Genomic DNA, 19958 nt, shown 5'->3' with positions numbered 1-19958 from the left:
TCTGTTCGCAGTGAACATGCTCGCGGCCCTCGCAATGGAGGCTACAGGCAACAAGTAGACTGCTTTTAACGACGTGTTCGCAACGTTGTCGCGATCTCCGCTCGAAAATGCGTCCGTCTTACGTAAAAAGGAAACTAACACCTCGGCACTCGTGTAGCCTCGAAATTGATGAGTGAGGGAACAACTTTGGTTAGCGCACTTACGGTAACTTACTCTGGAAAAGCCGGAAAACATCGCCGCGTTATTCGATGGATCCTGGATGACGCACGCACATTTGTCGCACATCGCCGTCAGTACAGTCACCGAACTGATAAGCGGCCTCGCGGCAGACGAGCACACGGCGACAACTTGCTACACAACTTGCTACAGGACTAGAAGAAAAGACACGCTCGTACAAACAATCAGTTCTATTACATTCCCGGTGCATATTAACTGACTAAAAGTATGTGTGCGATGATATTTTTCCCTCGGAACGGCGAGACTAAGTTTTAACAGCATTATTCTCGAAGCACAGATTTTGACCTCTTTCTTTTGCTTCTTCGGTAAAAGTGGACCTAGGACAGCTAGAGCTGTAATTGTTTTTGCACAATGTAGCTAAATGTGAACGAAAAACAATGCTGGGAGCCTATTTTTAATGGGCAGCTTCATTTTCTTTATTTTAATATAAAAATTTCTTTATTTGGTTACATGCAATGAACTTTACTGTGCTGTAATTCAAGAAGTACTCGTTCAATTTTCGATCAGCTTGCAAGCATTGCACTCCTTAGGCTTTCTAGCATTCATTTATATGTCAATGGCTATGTAATTATAAGTGCATACATTTTTACAGTTAAAAATGTTAGAATTCTTTGTTTTCTTCATTTTCTCAAAATGTACACCCTGCATAAAAAATAACGGCAATATATCTGAAACTATTAGAGATAGCAGAATATTTTATTTTGCAGCATGAAGCTATATGTTTGGAGCACACAATATAGGAAGTAGATTTTGATTTCTGTTGATGCAAGTTTTTCAAACTAGTCTTTTGTGTGACCACACAATGGCCACATTCAGAGCTGTGAAGTTTAGTGTACTGTAAAGTAAGAAATAATGACCCATTCAAAAAAGTGCTTCTTATGTTGCATGTACTATGCTTTCTACTGTCAATCCCTATGTTATTTATAAATTTTTGACAGGTGATTATTTTTCTATTTTGGTAAGAACAATAGAAATTATTATCTTGATTACTTAATTAATTAATGATGCTACAGAACAAATCACTACATTTTTAGAATCCGGAGGACAAACTAAGTAAGCATGCCAACTTCTGTCACACTTGGTTCAAATATAAATGAGAGAGCCCTAAGAACCATGTCCCCCCTTAACAGCAGGCACATAGCTTGCACAAAGCAAAGTGCTACAGATCAGCCTTGCAAAACAATGAAGATGTGACGTCGTGACTGCTGGCACTGCGACGGTAAGCTCTGAGTGTGATCAATAAGTTGAGAAGAATGAGATTTTGGGGGCAGAATTCAACAGAATGATCATAATGTAAGTATGATTACGTTTCCACTGCACTAGTCAGTGAGATTTGTAGAATGACAATGTGAAGAAGCTGATGAAAGCAGTCAATACCTGATATTGCCCTGGTGCTGTACCAGGAGTGCAAGATTGCGCAGCGTGGTCCTGGGTCGTAGCAGGGGCGGTTCCAAGCCTTGGGATGCGCACAGATGCAACACGTTGCTGTTGAGGCGAGCCACCAGGTTTCGGAAGTCATCCTCGCTTTCATCTCGGGCACCAAACTGGCTGCAGGGAGCAATGAAGCGACTGCTGTCAAACCAAGACGATTTAGTTTATTGTGCAAGAACACTGAAGACCCAATGCATCGAAAGGTACAGGTGGGTTTGAAGATGAAGAAGTTGCATGTCACACAAGTGCTAAGATGAGAGCAAGGTTTTATGTGACATAGTTCGTCCTCATCTCCAAGATTTCATGCAGCTGTTAGATCAATAAAATGCATTGGGCAGACACAACAATGTTGTAGTACAAGCTATTTAAGGCATAATTTGGAGACACGCCACTTTAAAAACCCATTACTACCGCAGCAAGTATAAGCCGGAGATATTAGGTCACAGCAACGTCGTTGTTGCCAATTCAGCCTACTTAAAGGGACACTTAAGGCAACTATTAAGTCGACGTTGATTGTTGAAATAGCGGTCTGGAAACCTCATAGTGCTACTTTTGTGGAGCCAGAAGTGGTTATTTTGAAATAAAATCACGTTTTAGTGGTCCCCATCGGGTTAGCGCACTTCAATTACCCGCCGGACCGTCTCACGTTACTGTTGTTATGCGCAACATTGCCCGGCTTTATGGCGCGGCTGACGACACTAGTAGCAACAGAACGAAAGCAGCGCGAGCCACAGCAGAAACAACGGCTGCCGTTGGCTCTGAGATGGCTGACATACTTTGGTTCAGCAGAGCCCTGCTAGATGGCACAACCTGTTCAATTTAATAGGCAAAAATTGAATTGTTTAACCACTCGTGCCAGTCTGGCGGTTTTTTTCTATGAATCAAACAGAAATGAACAAGCAGCATTTTATTACGTCTCCTACGTATGGAAGGTTCTTTATTTAGTGGAGCTAGTTCAATTACTAGTGATTAACTGCAGACAGATCGTCTGACGTCATCAGGATCATTTTGAGAATGTCCTATCGTAGTGCATGTGTTCACGTGCATTTACCTTAATTTCTTGGTTAATAGGGCACTGCTGTTGATAATATTGTCGTTTAGGAGGCTGCCGTACATTGAGCTTTCACTCTCATGAAAATTGTCATTTGACTATAGTGTCCCTTTAAGAAAGTAGTTCAAGAAAACTCGTTTTAACTATATAGATTGTATTCACGTGACGTCAGCTTGGTGGGTGCGACAGGGAAAAGCACGCCAGCTGTGCTGGCAACCACGTGGCCACTATTATGAAGGCCACCATACGGGCGGCTGGGGGCATAGCGGCAATACAGTCCAGTGGATCCAACAGGTGCATACAAGTTACTGCGGGCACGTTGCTCTTGTTTCAATTTTATTTGGCTTTAGAAGGTACAAGATTTACCATTTGTGAAGCTACTGTAGCCATGGGCGATGCGTGCTCAGCTCGCTTCAGCATGTATGCTGAGAAATTAGACATCGATGCTAAACAACGATACACGAAAAAAGTGGATCTCTGCAGTGTGCGTTGACCCACTCAAATCTGATGAGTGAAGAGGCCACATTTGATGAGTGAAGAGGCCACATTTGAAGGACCAGACATAAAAAACTGCTTGGGGCATATACGACCAGTTTTGTGACGCGCAAACGTCTTTAAGCCAATAAATCGTTGAATGCTTAAATATAGAGGGTTTGTCCACAAATCTTTGCTGAAAAGTCGCTATGACTACGTTGTTTTGCGCACAAAGGTAAGATAATCTGAAATTGTGTTCTATCTGTAAACGCTAAGGTGTAGTTTACCCATGAATTTAATATTGATATGAAGTGTCACTACCAGAAAAAACAAGGAAAGCGCGTGTAAAAAAGGAAGAAGACGTTACTTCTACTGTGATCGCAGATTCAGTGTTCATTAAAAACCCCCCTTAAGTTATCTTTGTTGTTTGTCCTCCAATTTGGTGGAGGACAAACAAAAGCAAGGACAAAGCAAGGACAAACAAAAAAAAACATCGTGAAGAACAAGAGGGGGTCGGGGGGGGATCTCAATTACATTGTCAGTCTAGGCTGTTTTTTTGTTGTCGCCACTGTCATTCACCGTATATGTATACGTATCTATACATATACAGTCGAGCCCGCTTATAAGGAACCTGAGCGTGACGCGGCATCCGCTCGGTGCATCCCGAGGTTCGTAGTAAATGAACCACAGCTTTTAAAAAAGTTGCGAGTGAAAACACAAACTTTTTTTGCCCCAAAAAGACAGTGATGCACGTGTTTCAAAGAGCAGAAACGACAAGGGCGGTCTCGAGTTCATTTAAAACGGCAGGCTGCTCGTTCACCGAGGTCCGTGGCATAAGCTGCATGAGGCGCTGGCTCCAAAGTTTCGTCGTTCTCGCAATCCGATTCCTCAAAATCGTTCTCGCCACATACTACATTCACAATGCCCCAATCCGTGCACGGTTCCGCAGTGTCGGCATCATCATCGACCGTAATTAAATCATCGCAACAGATGTCCCACCCGCTTTCCCAGGTCTGAGTTGATGAAGCGCTGCCACAAATCGCCGCCGCAGTGGTCCTGTTAGGAAGCTTCAAGCTGGTTATCGAGCCTGACGATCGACGAAGTCGGCCTCGCGAAAATAGTTTCGCGCACATGTAGCCGTCACCGCCGCCCACAAAATATTAACCATCTCCACAGCTGAATACCGGGACGCCCGAAGCGGCAAGTTGGCTGCCAGGTGGTCAACAGCTATGAGCAAGCGCTCCGCAATGCGACACCTAACACGCGGATTACGCTCAATCGAAGCGGTCACTCTTTCGACGTTTTGTTGAGCGGCACGAAAAAGCGTGCTAGTCCTCCCATCGGCCATTATGATCACACACGCGACCAAGAGCGAGCAAGACGCGCACATGCGTGGAACAGCTCTGGGCGCGTTTCCAGTCGGAAAACAAAACTAATTTGAGCCAGCGTGGCGGGCGTCGCGTAGCGGTGAAGACGGGCAAAGGTGTTGTGATCAAGAGAAGAGAGCAGATTTGCGAGAGAAGAGCAAGGAGTTGCGATAAAGTGAGGGGAGGATGCAGCGGGAGGGCAACCTTAAAAACCAAAACACCCGGGAAGGAAGCCGGTTGGCTAGCTTGCTTTAAAGGTCTGCGAACTCGCTCGTAGAAAAACTTGAAAGAGTACCAGCGCGCGCAGAAGTCAAAGCATGGCCGCCTTGTTCGGTGCGCGCGGCGGCGTTCGAAGAATCGGCGGCCATGATCAAAATATCGTTTTGTTGCGCCGGCAGATTTGCGTGGCCTCACAAACTTCGATATTTCGCTATTCATTCCGCGCAAATTAACAGCTGTTTTAACACTTCCGCATGCGTGCGAAGGACATGCTGAGCCGAGTGCGAAGTGAGCGAGAACAAGTCCTAAACAAGAAACGAATCGCAATTTATCAGAGTCGGCGGGGTACGTGGCCGACCGGTCTTCGAAAGATCGGTGGCAGTGTGAAAACATGGGCCTCGTCTGGCGATGCGGGGTGCTCAGGGTAGCGGGGGGACAAATGATGGAGAGGAGCGTAACAAAAAGCGGTCGGGGAGAGCAGCAACTAGAGGGGCGCGGAGGCAGAATCGGCGTTTAACAATAAGATCAGACATCCGCGAGGATCAGACATCCTCGCGGATGTCTGATGGGTGGTCGAAATTGGTTTCTTGGGAAGTCGGCAGACCGCTGACTCCATTCACTATAACCGATCAGCGGCGCTCGGAGACGTTCGTTGTAAGTGCGATTTTATGCCATTGAACCAACCTATATCTTGACGGTCACGCGGATATTGTTCGTTTTAAGCGAAAGTTTGTTTTAAGTGGGGCCGTTATATGTGGGCTCGACTGTATGAACACTAAAAAAAAAAAACCGCTTGCGCTCGGTGCCCACCTTGTCGCGATGCACCGACGCCGACGCGCTTATCTCTCGCGCGTACCTTGCCCCGTGGATATGAGGGGGAGGGGGGTATAAGATGCTTCTGGGCACGTTTATCCTTTCGTGGGGAGAATTGTGTGCCTTCGGAAAGAATGGTTTAGTAGCCGGGCTCGCAAAGGTCACTTCGGTCTCTGCACAGGCCCCGTTTGCAAAAAGAGCATGCTTTTCATACACAGCGGGGTGTAACAACTGGGACACTTGTTAGTTGGTACTCATCTGTACCTGTGACTATGTATCGTGCATCCTTTTTGTTTAAACAGTGCGTTACGTGTTGAGAGCCAAATAACAACGTTTGGCGCTCGACACGTTATTTGGCTCTCGTTCAGTGTGTATCGTTTTTTTTTTTTTTGCATCATTTGTGCATGAGCAGCGCATTGCACCTTTAGAACTGCTTGCCGTTCTCAGCGTGACACTCAACTTGTTGCTGTCGCATTCATTCGTGCGCCCTTATGGCGAAACTGCGACTTTTTTTGTGTGTGTGTATTTACCGCTCTTCATCTACTGCTGCATGCCCTCGAAGCTTGTAGATTGCTATCGCATCGCCACAATCGCAATTTTGTGCGTGTCGGTTGCGGACATGCGGCAAACGATAGTTCCTTTTACAATCCCCGTGCGCTTGGCTGCGTACACGCCTTCAAAACTACATCAAATTATGCCATCTACAATCGCATCTGCCGCAGTTTTGTCCACAGAGCTTGTGCAACGCAGCGTTGTTCTGATTGGTTGAGCGCACACTTTCGGGGCTCTGTCAGTGACGTCGTTGCTATAGGCATCGCACACTGACTAGAGGGAGCTGCATTGCTCACACTACCTCGTCTCAAAGTCTTTGACATTCTTCATTAGGGGCACGCAGAAAATATACGCGTGCCCGCGTCTCCCATGTATCCCGGCCACAATTCGCCAACAAATGCAGGGCACGTGACGCGCGGGTCGCGTTCCATTTTTATTGAAGCCGTCTCAAGGTTGCTTTTTTATCTGCTAGGCTATGTATTCTGCCGCTGCAGTCAGACTGGCACACATGACTGAACAGTGCCGATACATGATCGTGTCCAAAGTGACTGCGGTTTCGTCCACAGCGGTTGTGGCAATGACAATCACACGCACTGTAGAAGACAGTGCGTGCACTGGTCACATGTGTACTTCCAAAGCTTCGAGTACGCTGCTCTCGATCTTTGTTTGACGGTTCCGTATCACCCGTAGCGATTAGGAAATGTGTTCGAAACATTCGAATTTAGGCCCAATGGAGATAGTGGAATTTGGCCGGGTATTTTCACAAATTCCTATCTGCCGCAGTTTTGCATCACATGAGATTCTACTGTAGGTGTAGATGAACATCTTTCAAACTCATTTATAATAAAATGGGCTAGGTTCGAAAAGCCTAGAGCTTTTTTTATGTCAATGCAGCCAGAACACACATAGAAATTTCGATTTCCAGGTTTTCATGACGACTGCACAAACGGAAGAAACTGTCGAAACTTGGGAGTCTCCCGGCCAATTCGGGAGACTTGGCAGGTATGAAAGCACCATCTTAAGAAGACGCCGACTGATGCCTTCGTCCACGTCTTCTGCAACTATTTTCTGCAGTTTCGCTTTGAAGTATCGTATTTACTAGCATAATGAACCCACCCCCAACCTTGATCTTTGAAAAAAGAAAAGAAAGTTTTTTTTAATGTATCTGTGCATTGTATTTCGTTATGATAGCCAGGGCCGTTAAGGATTGCAAGAATGTTAAATCAAGCCATTATTTCACAAAGTAACAACGCAGTGAAAGCCAAAGATAGTTTTGCAACCATGCTATAACAACATGCTAAACAGTTGCGAGCAGCGCGAGTGCAGACGACGTCAATTAAAATTAAAAAATTGCGCCTTGTAGGGCAAAGCGCTATCTGTCGAATGCAGGAAAAACCTCTTTGCAGATAGCGCCACGCAAGCACAGCGGCACAAAAACAAAGCACGTGGCGCCCGAAATGGCTCTCGCACTGCGTCATGAAACACGCCGCGCGCTTGCCATCTCGGACCTATGCAAAGCGCAACCGCACCCACTGCGTCGACGGCCCGTTGTGCACCCACAACGTCTACCAAGACGTTTGTGCGCCGCCATCCGACGCTGTGTTTTTGTTGTTGAGTTTGTAGTTGCAAATTTAGTTGGGACACCTTCTGCGCAGGGCGCATTCGGCCGGTACGCTACATACACGGCTGGATGCGCTGAAGCATTGGAACTGAACGGCTAAACGACACTTCGGCGTCGATCCACGAACCTTCATTACGGGACGAAACAAAAGGAGCTTCAGGCTACAAAAAAGATTTGTCACGCATTTCACGGGTCAGAACAAGCAAAGTTGTCACCCAAAATTTTCGCTGTTATAACTCCCGTGACTTTTTTTTCTCCAGCGTAATGAACCCTCCCCGTAAATCGGCGTCAACTTTCCTAAAAAAAAACAATATGGGTTCATTACGCGAGTAAATACGGCAATATTAGAAAAATATGGTAGAAATAATTGAGAAATATTTGAAAAATATCGTATTTGATTCACACTCACACTTTATTATTTGAACTTGCTCGGCATGCGAAATTTTTATATTCACACAGCTCTAGTTCTCAGAGCAAAATTTATCAATCCAAAGCGGTTCAGTGCTTCAATTTGGTTTTTCATTAAAGGCCAATTCCGGCAGTTTTGTGACCATGTAGGTTATTGTGCTTTTATTGTGCTTTTATTGTGCTTCGAGACGCTCCTGTCATGGGCCTGATAACAGAAATAGTCATCAAAGTTCAGGATAATATTAAGAAAGCAAGAAAGCACATTTGAAGTAAGTTTTTAAAAATTTTTTTGCCAAGCTTCGGACTTTTGGGTGTCAGCTTTGAATCGGGGCCAGCCTATATTCGAGTAAATATGGTAATAAAACAATGTGTAGGGTAATGTAGAGTAACTTTATCCTTGGTGTAGGGTATCTTCTAAAAACTGGTTGGCAACACTTGCGAGAGTCTATGAGCATAGAGAATAGGAAATTCATATTTCCTGCCAAGTGTTAGTGCTCCGGCAACGCACTTTTGTTTTGAAGTTGTGTCGTTCTGGCAATAGGTATCCACTGCGTTTAGCGGACTGATGGGTGCACAGCGTTGTTACTGTATCTATTGTGTCTTGCAAGTGTCCTTATCGAATGAGCATATGTCTTACACCGCGGTTAAGGATTAGGGTCTGTATGCCTGGATTAGATTGGCTGATGACATAAACTGTAGGCAAACAACGTGTTCTCCATTTGTAGCTGAAATTAGCGCAACTGAGAAAATTTTGAAGCTGGTCAGGCGTTTTAGTGCAGGATGGTGCAATATTTGCAAATTTCATGCTTCTGGCTCAGCTGAGCCCAAAAACTGGGAATTGTTTCAAATTGGTGCATCTGTTGCACGCCTGCACAAAGTGACAGCTGACGTCGCCATTTATTTATAGCCTTCAGGGCAGTGGACAATTGGTAAGCGTGAGTTCGTGTCGAAGCAGGATGTCGCATCAACAAGAGTGCAGCCCTGCTGCCCTTAAACAGGGTTACCGGCGGCTGCTGATGCAATTAAAGGCATACAACTTCAATGCAAAGCAAAATAAAGATATGATGTATCGATGTGGCATAATACACACATGCGAAACAAATGCAAGTGTCTCAGTCTTGTCAACATTCAGGCCGTTACATTTTGTCACGTGATTACAAATAAAACACAACACCTGTTCACAGGAGCGCTGAACGTCGGGCCGAACCAAGTGTCTCGGCCTTGTCAACATTTAGGCCGTTACATTTTGTCACGTGATTACAAATAAAACACAACGCCTGTTCACAGGAGTGCCAAACGCCGAGCCAAATCAAATTACATCAGGAATTTTTTTATGGGAAGAACTTCCACGATTAAATTGGACGAGGAGGAGGGCATCCAGGTGGACATGGGCAGCACTGGCACACCGCAAGGGTCCGTCGTGTTACCGATGCTCTTCAACCTTGTCATGATCGGATTATCAAAAAAATTGAAGGCATTAATCACACAATTTATGCAGACGATATTACAATTTAGACGACGCAAGACACCAGTGAAGGCGGGATGTAGAATAGACTTCAAGACGCGGCGGATGCAGTCGAGAGTCATCTGGATGGCACCGCGGTGGATGCAGTCGAGAGTCATCTGGATGGCACAGGAATCAGAAGTGCTACAGTACCACCCCAAGAGACTAGGCATACATTGCAGAAACATAGCAGAATTACACCAAAGAGGAATCAAAATAACTACTAGAAATGGCACGGAGATACCCTTGGTTCAGAAGATCAGGGTCGTCCTGGGTCTCTGTATCAAAGCCAGGGGAAACAATGTGAAAACCGTAATGCGCCTGGAAAAGAAAGTCATGGCAACTGTTTGGCTAATATAAAGAGTATCCAATAAACGAAGGGGCATTAAAGAAAGGAACGTTGTACGGCTCGTCATGGCCTTCGCGATCAGCCACGTTGTGTACGTAGTGGCGTTCGTCCACTGAAGCAAGGCCGAGAAGGACAAAGTCGGCGCGCTGATTAGAAAAGCGTACAGAGCTGCGCTGGGTCTACCGCAATACACAAAGAACGAAAGGCTGCTACAACTCTGAGTACATAACATGCTGGAAGAGATCGCTGAAGCACAGAGGATAGCGCAACTCGAACAATTGTCTGGAACCATGACAGGTAGAACAATTATGGAAAAGATCTCTATTAATTACCACGGAATGAAAGGTCCCAAGATGCAGATTCACCCGGACGTCAGGTCCATGATAACTACGGAAAACATCCCAAAAAATATGCACCCTGTACACAACGTTGAGACGAAAATTCCGCACGAAAATGATCCATAAAAATCACGGCACGCAGGAGGAAGTGCTTTTTGTTGACGCCGCCCGGTATTCCCAAACTAATGACATCAGTAATAGGGTTGTGCGTGGCTCTTTCTTCGCAATAGCAATCATAGACACAAAAGAGAAGACCGTGATCGCGGGCTCTGTAAAGACCAGATCGTCGAAGGCAACGGAAGAAATTGCCATTGCACTGGCCGTAATCAATGGTCGAAAAACACAACAGATTAATAATCAGTGACTCCAAGATGGCCATTAGGAATTTCACAAAGGGATGGGTCTCTACCGAAGCAGACAAAATCCTGAACCCCAGAGCAGACTTCTGGAACGGCAAAATTATACCCAAATACCTCAAGTGGATCCCGGCGCATATAGGGGAATGAAAGATTGAAGACACAACCATCCCTCCAAACCTCAACAAGAAGGCCCACCGAACCGTGCGAGAATTGACCCACCACGGCTTGTACAGCGATGGCCCGGCACCCCGCACCCACGACAGAATGGGGGACGACTCCAGTGGAGGCGATGAAGACGATGGAGGTGATGACAATGATTTATATGCGATACGAGACAACAGAGACAAACTGGTAACGTACCACGACATATTGGCACCCTATAAGCAACAACAAAAAGAATATCCCCCACCACACAAACAGCTCGACTGATCTCAAGAAACGTATTGGCAAAGAATGCAAGCCAGAACCTTTCCAAATCCAGTACACTTGAACAGAGTAAATTCCAGACGATACCCACAAGCAAGCTGTACCCTCTGTAGGCACGAACACACAGATATGGCACATATTCTATGGCAATGCACACAGCTCACGGCAATATACCAAGAGGACAGTACAGAACCGGACATTCTCGAGGAGCATTGGCTAAGTGCGCTGACTAGCTCAGATCTGCACGACCAACTGTCGGCAGTCCAGTGGGCCCGGACAGCGGTGGAAAGGCTATGCCTCACCGCACAAAACGCCTGGGTGGCCCGAGCCTGGGCTGGTGGCCTTGCAGGGTTGTTTTTTTTTTTGATAATCTTTTCTGTCCATCCGATCACCAGAGACACGAGCTCATCATCTAGTCTTCTTCTTTGGCCTCCCTTATTTCTCACCAAGGCACATATACACATAGTGGCATAGCCCAATCTTGTTCCATGCCTGTGGCATTACCCCCTTCCCAAAAAAAAGTGTTAATAGACCATCACGATGCTCCATGCTTATTAGAACAGACAGTACTTGCCCACAAACACAAACACACATGGTGCAGCATTGTCAAGTTGCTGGGGGATAATATGGCTTTATTCTCGATACATGAACAATGCCTGCCTTCTGAAAACGGCGCGATCGCCTGGGTGTTACTTCAAGCTGAGCTTTGTAGTTGACGTCAATCAGGTGATGTAAAATTCTATGAGGACCACAGTAGCAGTGAAGTAACTTTTCCACGAGGCCCCTTTAATACAAGGGAATCCACAGCCACATTACATCACCGGGTTGGTAAATCACATGGTGATGACAAGAATTGTCCCTCTGTGAGTCGATGCGTTGTTGTTTTTGGATCCACTAGACTGCAAGCTTGTAGGCCACGTTCGTGAGCCAAATGAAATCTTTTGCATCAGTTGTAACATCGTTTATGTCATCCAGCATCATGATTGCTTCTTGGCCGTGAAGCAATCGCAAAGGGGTGAACCCTTAAGTCTCTTTAATCGCAGTGTTGTAGGCGAACATAACGTATGGTTGAATGTTATCACAGTTCTTGTGATCGTGATTAACGTACAGTAATACCTCGTTAGCTCGAACTCGCATATCTCGAAAAATCAGCTAAGTGAAAATTTTCCGCAGCACCGAACCTTGTCCATTACATTCCATGTATTTTTTTTCCCTTTATCTCAAAGTATTTCTGAATCGGATTGCGAATATCTCGAAATCTTGAGTGGAAGTGGAAAAAAAAATCCGCCACCGAGCCATTACACAAGATTCGCACGATGCTGCTACGCCTGAAATCCCTCAAATTTTTACTTTTTATTTCTTATTTAGCTGCGCCTGCCGCTACGTCAATACTTTCCGCGAACGTGAAGTCTAGGCTTAGCGACGTACCAACTTTGTCGAGCAACCCTGTGGCAGATTATGTGACTCACCCGCAGTAGGCCTCGCTTTGCCCCACGCTTGGCGGTCTCGTCATTTTTCTCATTCGTTTGGCAGTGCTCGCTGTTTTTCTAAGGTGTGATTTCCATTCAGTATAATTTGCGCAATGCACGCGGTACAGATTTAATGCTGACCTTGAGGAGTGCTGACCAAGCGTGAGTGCGGCAAGCATGGCGTCACAAAACCATTGCAAGTCGCTAACACTAGAAAGGAAGGTTGCCCTAGTTAAGGAAGTGCAGAAAGGAGGCCGGTAACGGTGCCGCCGAAAATGACGTGACTTTTAACGAGTATACGCTGTGCGAGCAAGGATGTGCCAGTGACCGGAGAAATGACAGACGCCAAAATTGTTCAAAGGGCCAATAATATAAGGCGCGGCGGAGACGACGTCGATGACGAACCACCTCAATAGGTGCTGACATCTGCAGAAACAAGAAATTTGCTGCATTTGCTTTGAAATAAGGTGGAGTGCAGCGGCGGAGAAGATCGTCTGATGCGATGCAAGAGCAGCTGGAGGACGCACCCCTTCTTAGTCCCGAGCACGACCGCAAAGCAGACGAGCATTTGTGGGTTTTTCTTTGCTAAATAAAATGGCAGTGCTGCAAAATTTAGCTGGTTAACTTCTCTTGTATCGCCCCGCTGTGGTGGTCTAGTGGCTAAGGTACTCGGCTGCTGACTCGACGGTCGCGGGATGAAATCCCGGCTGCGGTGGCTGCATTTCCGATGGAGGCGGAAATGTTGTAGGCTTGTGTGCTCAGATATGGGTGAACGTTAAAGAACCCCAGCTGGTCGAAATTTCTAGAGCCCTCCACTACGGCATCTCTCATAATCATATAGTGGTTTTGAGACGTTAAACCACACATATCAATCAATCAATCAACTTCCCTTGTGTGAAATTTTTTTCTCTTTTAAACTTTCATGAGAAGAAACATTAGAAACTGCTGCTGAAGAGCTGCTAAGTAGTAATGATTTTTCTAAAGAGCGCTCAATTTTTCCCGGTGATTTGCGCAGCTTCGCTTATCTCGAAAATTCGCTCATCTTGAAATTTTTCTTGGTTTTTACAACTTCAAGTAAACGACAGTGTGAGCTCTTTAGCGCTCACACTGTTGTCTGTTTTTTCCTTTTCTTGACTGTATAGTATCTTTCCTTCACGCTCAAACCGAGCTGCACTAAAGCCATATCATTTTATCATTTGCAGTGTCTCATTGTAGGCTTTCGTTTCACAGTACCTAGTCAAATAGTCAGTAGCCACTATGATCCAACAGTTACCATCATGTGATTTCAAAAACGGCCCGAGCAAGTCCATGCCGATTTGTTTGAAAGGTTGTGATGGTGGTGCAACAGGCTTCAATAAACCAGCGAGGCACACAGGAGGGGCTTTACGGCGCTGGCAATCACTACATGTTTTAACGTGATGCTTGACATCGTGGGTGAGCTTTGGCCAGTAGTAGCGACTACAAATCTGGGCAAGGGTATGCCACAATAGTAGCATACCCACATAGTGGCATAGCCCGATCTCGTTCCATGCTCGTGGCAATATAGACATATGTTTTCCTTACACCATGTTGCAAGCAGCTTGTGTCCAACAGTTACAACCGTTTCGTTGGCCCAAGGCTAGTCACACTCAAGTGATCAAACGTGGCCACACTTGTGTCTCGCCGCCTTAAGTCTACAAAAAGAAGTGTAACTCACTCGGAATCACACAAGAAATATATTTTGCTCTTTGGATTCACTCGAACTAAGACTTTTCAAAATTTTCCTGAGCCGAACACACTCGAACTCAAACCCACGAAAATTTTCTTCCCCCGGACTCACTTGGACTCAAACTCACGGAATATTACTCACCCGGACTCACTGAGACTCCGACTCACGGCTTGATCCGAGTCTGAGTGAGTCTGAGTGAGTCGAATCATGTGTGAGTTCACCGACCAATGGTCGCCGCAGAAAACTGTACATAAGTCCTTCATGCACAAACTATGATGGACTGTTTCAAAATGTGTCAAAATAACACAAGATGGTTCCGAGGCACTCTATATAATATTCCAGAACAGAAAATGAGGATATGTGGTGCTTTGTGCAAGCTTCAACAAGTGGCAGTAACTATTGTGTAATTAAATATCTCATTATTCTACGATCAGTAACCTTCAACTCTTGCATGAAAAAAGAAAATAGGTGCAAAATGGATGTTTTTTTAGTTGAACTTGTTTTGAGCAAGGAAAAATATGGTATTGGTATTGGTCCTGGAACGGGGCATTTCACACAATCATCAAACGAAGTAGTGTCTCCATAGTGACCATCTGCAGCTAATAAGCGACACAATAAAGTTAAATGAGCGTGACTAGTTGCCTCAGGAAGAGCGCGCGAATGTGCACACAGCATTCCAAATGACTTCTAGAATCACGCAGCGCGTGACACGCTTCCGTAGTTGATGTGTGCTATTGTACACACTGCCGCTCAAGAGGATAACAAAGGACCTGAATAAAGCTAAATATTCTAACTCAATCATCTAGCCAACCTGTAGCAAAGGCTGTGGGGCAGAGGTACATCCAGGTAGAATGCAAGGACAGCCAGCATCTGGGCCGCATACATGAGCCCAGCCGAGAGTGTGTAACCCGCATTGCATGGCTCTTCGGGGGCAGGCCACGCACGCTCCTGCTGCTCAGCCACTGAGAAGAAAGAAACAGTTGCCAAGTGATGTTTTTATTTCTTGCTGTATGAGAAAGGCCAACAGTGCAGGTGGACTGAAATGGAACATTTTATGGATAACATACTTTTCTTTGCCTCGTCTTGAGCTCATGTCATGTCGGCACCATTCTGACTCAAATGCTTACAAAAGAGCTGAAGTTACTTCTAGTGACCAGATATGTAGCAATATGGTTAGCTTGATCAATTATGCACAATATTCATGAGAACAGACAAGAATGGCAATGAAAGTACAGCGGATGTCACATGTACTATTTATGATGCAAATGTGAAGAAAAATGAACAAAAAGGTGACTTGCCGCCAGCAGGACTATACCTGCAATCTTTGAGTCAACTTCATAGGGTATACCTGTGCATTAGAAGTAAAGTGTCCGTCCGCACTGATTGTAGCCATGGTGGTGCTTGTTTAACACTCATTTTCCTGCCTGGTGGAATCATGTAGAAGATGGTCTTATTACAAGCTGGCAGCTCACTGAAAATCCCTCACATGCTACCTGAAGGCGTCAACTTTTGTGATACGAGACCCTCATCATGAATGAATGAAAGAACTGTTAATTTAGGGGCTCGTTTTCTCTGTTGAATGCAATATTAACGAGAACTGAGAAACAATAATTTTAAGCAAGGAATAGGGGTGGTTATGAGACTAAATGTAAAATTGACTAAATGAGACTAAATGTAAAATTGTAGGCTAGTCGACTAGTGAGTCAGCTCACTCAGATATAGCTGAGAGTCCGAGTGAGTCCACCTGGAAATAATTTTGGTGAGTGAGTTCGATTGAAGAAATGTTTGGTGAATATGACGAGTCTGAGTGAGTCCCAAGAGCAAAATATATTTCATAAGCGAAACTGAGTGAGGATAACACGTTTCTTCGACCTATGGCCGTGGCCAAAAGTGCTGAGTTATTGCAAATGAGTTGTGTAGAAACCCGCAAGGGGGGGAAGGGTTATTGAAGGGAGAGAAGACAACCACCCACCTGTAGCACGAAGTCACAAGGAAATCCCTACGGATTTCTGAGAAAGAAAAGCCTCCTAGTTGCGCATTTTTTAAAATTTTTTTGGCAGCAAATGAACATTGCCTAGACACAAAGAAGCAAATGTTCTTCCTCTGTCGCCAAAGAATGAGTGAGACTTCTAACACTGCAGTGAAACTGCCCCCTGAGAGTTTCCTGCAGTAGAATGACGTGCGGCTTATGCTCGTGGGAACGAACAAACTGCTGCAGGACTGCGTTTTTGGCATGAACCCGGCAGATTGCCATTGCCACATTAGGAATCTGTTATCGCGACCTGTAATGGTTTTTTTTTTTTTTTTGCTCAGCCTTTCATACGGTGATCTGCGGGTAAATCTTTCGCTTTTGAGGATAGACCACTTCTGACTGTGCCTAAAAACACAGAGTTTGAGTCTCTGAGACCAACTCTAGTTTTTTGGTAACATTTCGGCGCGCACACAGTGAACGGGACGGAAGAACCAAAGGCTAGGAGACAAACAAGTGCGAACTCAAAACTCAGCAAATACACGAAATATATACCCCAGTGTAGCTCGAGAGCGCATGTTTGAATTAAAAGCAAAAGAAATAATGATAACACATTATGACACAAACTTTTTTACATAAGTGGTATCTACAACGTGCAGCACCTAATAAGGTTCAACGCATTTGTCGTGAAGTGGACAAAAAATTTGACAAAGTTAAGGAAAAATGTGTTTGCCTTGCAAAGGAATGTGGAAAATTTGTCAAGTGCAGGATCGACGTAGTTTATTTATTGCCCTTAACTTGCGCTCATGTATATATATGCCAAACTGGCCGGTGCATTAACACTTGCCTTAATGAACATTTCAAATCTCTGGAAAATAGCATTCACTCCCATCTAGCCGAGCATTGCAGCAGCTGCAAATGTTACCCTGTTTTGTGTGACACGATCATTTTGTTTAATCACAAAGACAAGCTAACTCGGGAATTAGTAGAAGCATTTCATATCAGAAGGTGTGCTGATAAATGCGTAAGCAGCCCATCCATTGCACTAACTGACAAGGAATTCACCTTTTTGAGCCATACTTGACCTCTACAATCTGCTGCATGTTGCAGATACCACTTATGTAAAAAAAATTAATGTCATGGTGTGTTATCGTTCTTTCTTTTGCTTTTATTTGCACATGCACTTTTAAGCTACTCTGGGCTATATATATATGTATTTCTTTCAATAAACTAAGTAGTGAGTTCGCGCTTGTTTGTCTACTAGCCTTCTGTTCTTCTGCCCACTGTCTGCGCCCCGAAATGTTACCAAGAATGTCGTCAAACCAACTTGCCCAACTTTCCATTCTATTACATTACAACTCTAGTTTCAAGGCTGTCGACCCTGCTCGTGAGAGTAGTGCCCATTTTTACCAAGGACATGACCGTTTCTGCCTTCAAGGATATTTACCGATTCTTCAACGTCTTTCATGGAGTTCATCATCTCACTCTGGAATTCCTCAAGGTACCATTCTCATTCAACAGGGGTGATAAGGGCGCATTTATTTAGGGGACTGCATCAGTGCCGATGCACCTGCCTGGGAGCTTACTGGAACCTGACACTGAAAAATGCGATACCCAAAAAGACTCGAACTGTGCTCGTAGTTGTTCTAACACAGCTCTGAGCTGCGGGTTCTCCATCTCTAAGTATGTGATACTAGGATCGGTCTTCTCTGGCGGCGAACTCTTCGTTCCTTTAGGAGGCTTCTTCTTGACTCAATCACCCCGGCTGGTCTTCTTGGTCCGAACTACGAAGCGAGAGCGCCTGCTAGAGCACGAGCACCCAATGGAGCAGGAGCATCCACTGGACTGGCTCTAATGGCCGGCTGGCATGGTTACAGTGGCTAGAATAAGAAAGTGTGATGAACGCGCCGGCTAGCACGTACCGCCTTGGGAGAAAAGCGCCAGATGGCGCTAGCACACGTTTGCACGCCACCCAAGGCGGCGATGCGCTGTGCAGAGACGGTGATCAACCACGTGCGCGGGCAATGTGAAAAATTTATTATATATTTTTTTTCTCGTGCATGGCCTCAAACGCCGACCGAGAAAATATGTTAATTAGCTTCTGTAAACAGGATGCCTACGTGGGTACGCGACTGAACTGAAATATTGTCAGGTCGACAGGATGTCGAAAGTGAGTGCGTGATGGCACTGAGACATTTTATCGATGTGAAGTGGTAGAAGAGTGGAACAATGAACTCAATTGTAAGCCATTGCTTGCAACAGTTTCCATGGCGAACCATCATTTCCTCAAGCACTAATCTGTAAATAAAGCCCCATCATTCAAAACGTCATACTCAGAGACGAGAATCACGAGCGATATCTGGATGAAAACCTTTTATTTTCTGCACACAGGTCATACAGCGCATTTCCGAGTAGTGGCTCACTATATGTTTACAACAATCCATTCTTAATAATTTCTCACACTTCCTGTTTCATTCTCAAGAAAAAAAAATGGCCCAATATCTGCATGTTAATCTGCGAATGTTGTCGAAAGATGATAGCCTTGCGTGTGGAGAGACTGAACAAAACATTTATTTGATGTTCTAAGCAAGAAAATTGGTGAACAGTATTATGGAGGTGCTGCGTTAGAGTGCCTCGAGCGTGCAGCGGAGGCGAACTAGTGCATCAAGTCACGTCACACGTGAGACATGAGCGCTATCTGGCGTTTTTTTTGTAAAACGAAATGTGCGGCTCTGAGACAGGCGTGCGCGCCCGTCTCAGAGGTGATAAGGTGTATAACGCAAGGCGACGGGTAGGTGCCACCCCCATGTCGTCTTAGCAAAGCGTTGGACACACTCACTTTTTCGTGCGAGCATTGTATGGTCAACACTGCGTGATAAAACGCTACGGTTCTTCGAATTACTTACGTATGCCTTTTCTAGTAAAAGACGCACATACAGAATATATACATGTTGTTATGATGCCTCAGATATGCACTACAATTGCTTTTAATTGACAATCGGACAAGTATGAACGCTGAATCTTGACCAACATTGGCGGGCGCTGCGAATAGGGTCGGCCGTTTGGGGTATCCGCTGGTGCCGTTTAGAGTACCCGAAACCGTTAAGGGTGGACAAATACACAAACGTACAGATGGACAGACAGCCAGACAGACCAAAACTTTTGCGTCGATGGTCCCCAAGAAAGTCTATTGTTTTTAAAATGTTTTATAGTTCACAAGCGGCCCACAGGACATTGGGCTGCAAGCCTAGGTGATGCGCCTGAGCTTCAGGTACTTCCTCTTTTCATGGGAAGATGCTCGCTCCTTGTGGAGTACCTTTGTGTAAAAATGCAAATGGGTGAGCAGAAAAAAATTGTTTACTTGATTGGTAAGGCTCGAACCATGTTTTGCGCAGCCCAGTGTGACATCTTTTTTTTTGTTTTTTCCAGGCAGGAAACAAGCTCTTCCAAGCTGTCACTGTGAAGCTCGTTGTAGCTAAACCAATTTGAAAAAGTGATTTTAAAGATGTCTACAAATGCTAAGAGCTTCTCCGAAAGGTCTACCCATAGGCGTCCGCATGAAGGGGCAAAAGGGGCTGGCCACCTGGGAGGGGGGCAGTAAATCTGTTCTATACATTAACTAGGCAGTGGGGCACTCTTTTAGTCATCTAAAGGGGGGCATAA

General features: G+C 45.2%; 1 protein-coding gene across 2 annotated transcripts in view; it reads right to left on the bottom strand.

Annotated features, from left to right (window-relative positions):
* The window catches only part of Atg14 (autophagy related protein 14), a 131602-nt gene that overhangs the window by 29117 nt on the left and 82527 nt on the right, over positions 1–19958 (bottom strand). For both annotated transcript variants that reach the window (XM_037419201.2, XM_075865906.1), the window contains 2 exons: positions 15138–15288; positions 1615–1785 (listed from right to left, as the gene is read on the bottom strand). In XM_037419201.2, coding sequence (XP_037275098.2) covers positions 1615–1785; positions 15138–15288 — 322 coding nt within the window. The remainder of the gene's footprint in view (positions 1–1614; positions 1786–15137; positions 15289–19958) is intronic.

The sequence above is a fragment of the Rhipicephalus microplus genome, chromosome 6, assembly GCF_043290135.1.
Source record: "Rhipicephalus microplus isolate Deutch F79 chromosome 6, USDA_Rmic, whole genome shotgun sequence".
Classification (NCBI taxonomy): domain Eukaryota; kingdom Metazoa; phylum Arthropoda; class Arachnida; order Ixodida; family Ixodidae; genus Rhipicephalus; species Rhipicephalus microplus.
This window is presented reverse-complemented; position numbering and strand designations above follow the sequence as displayed.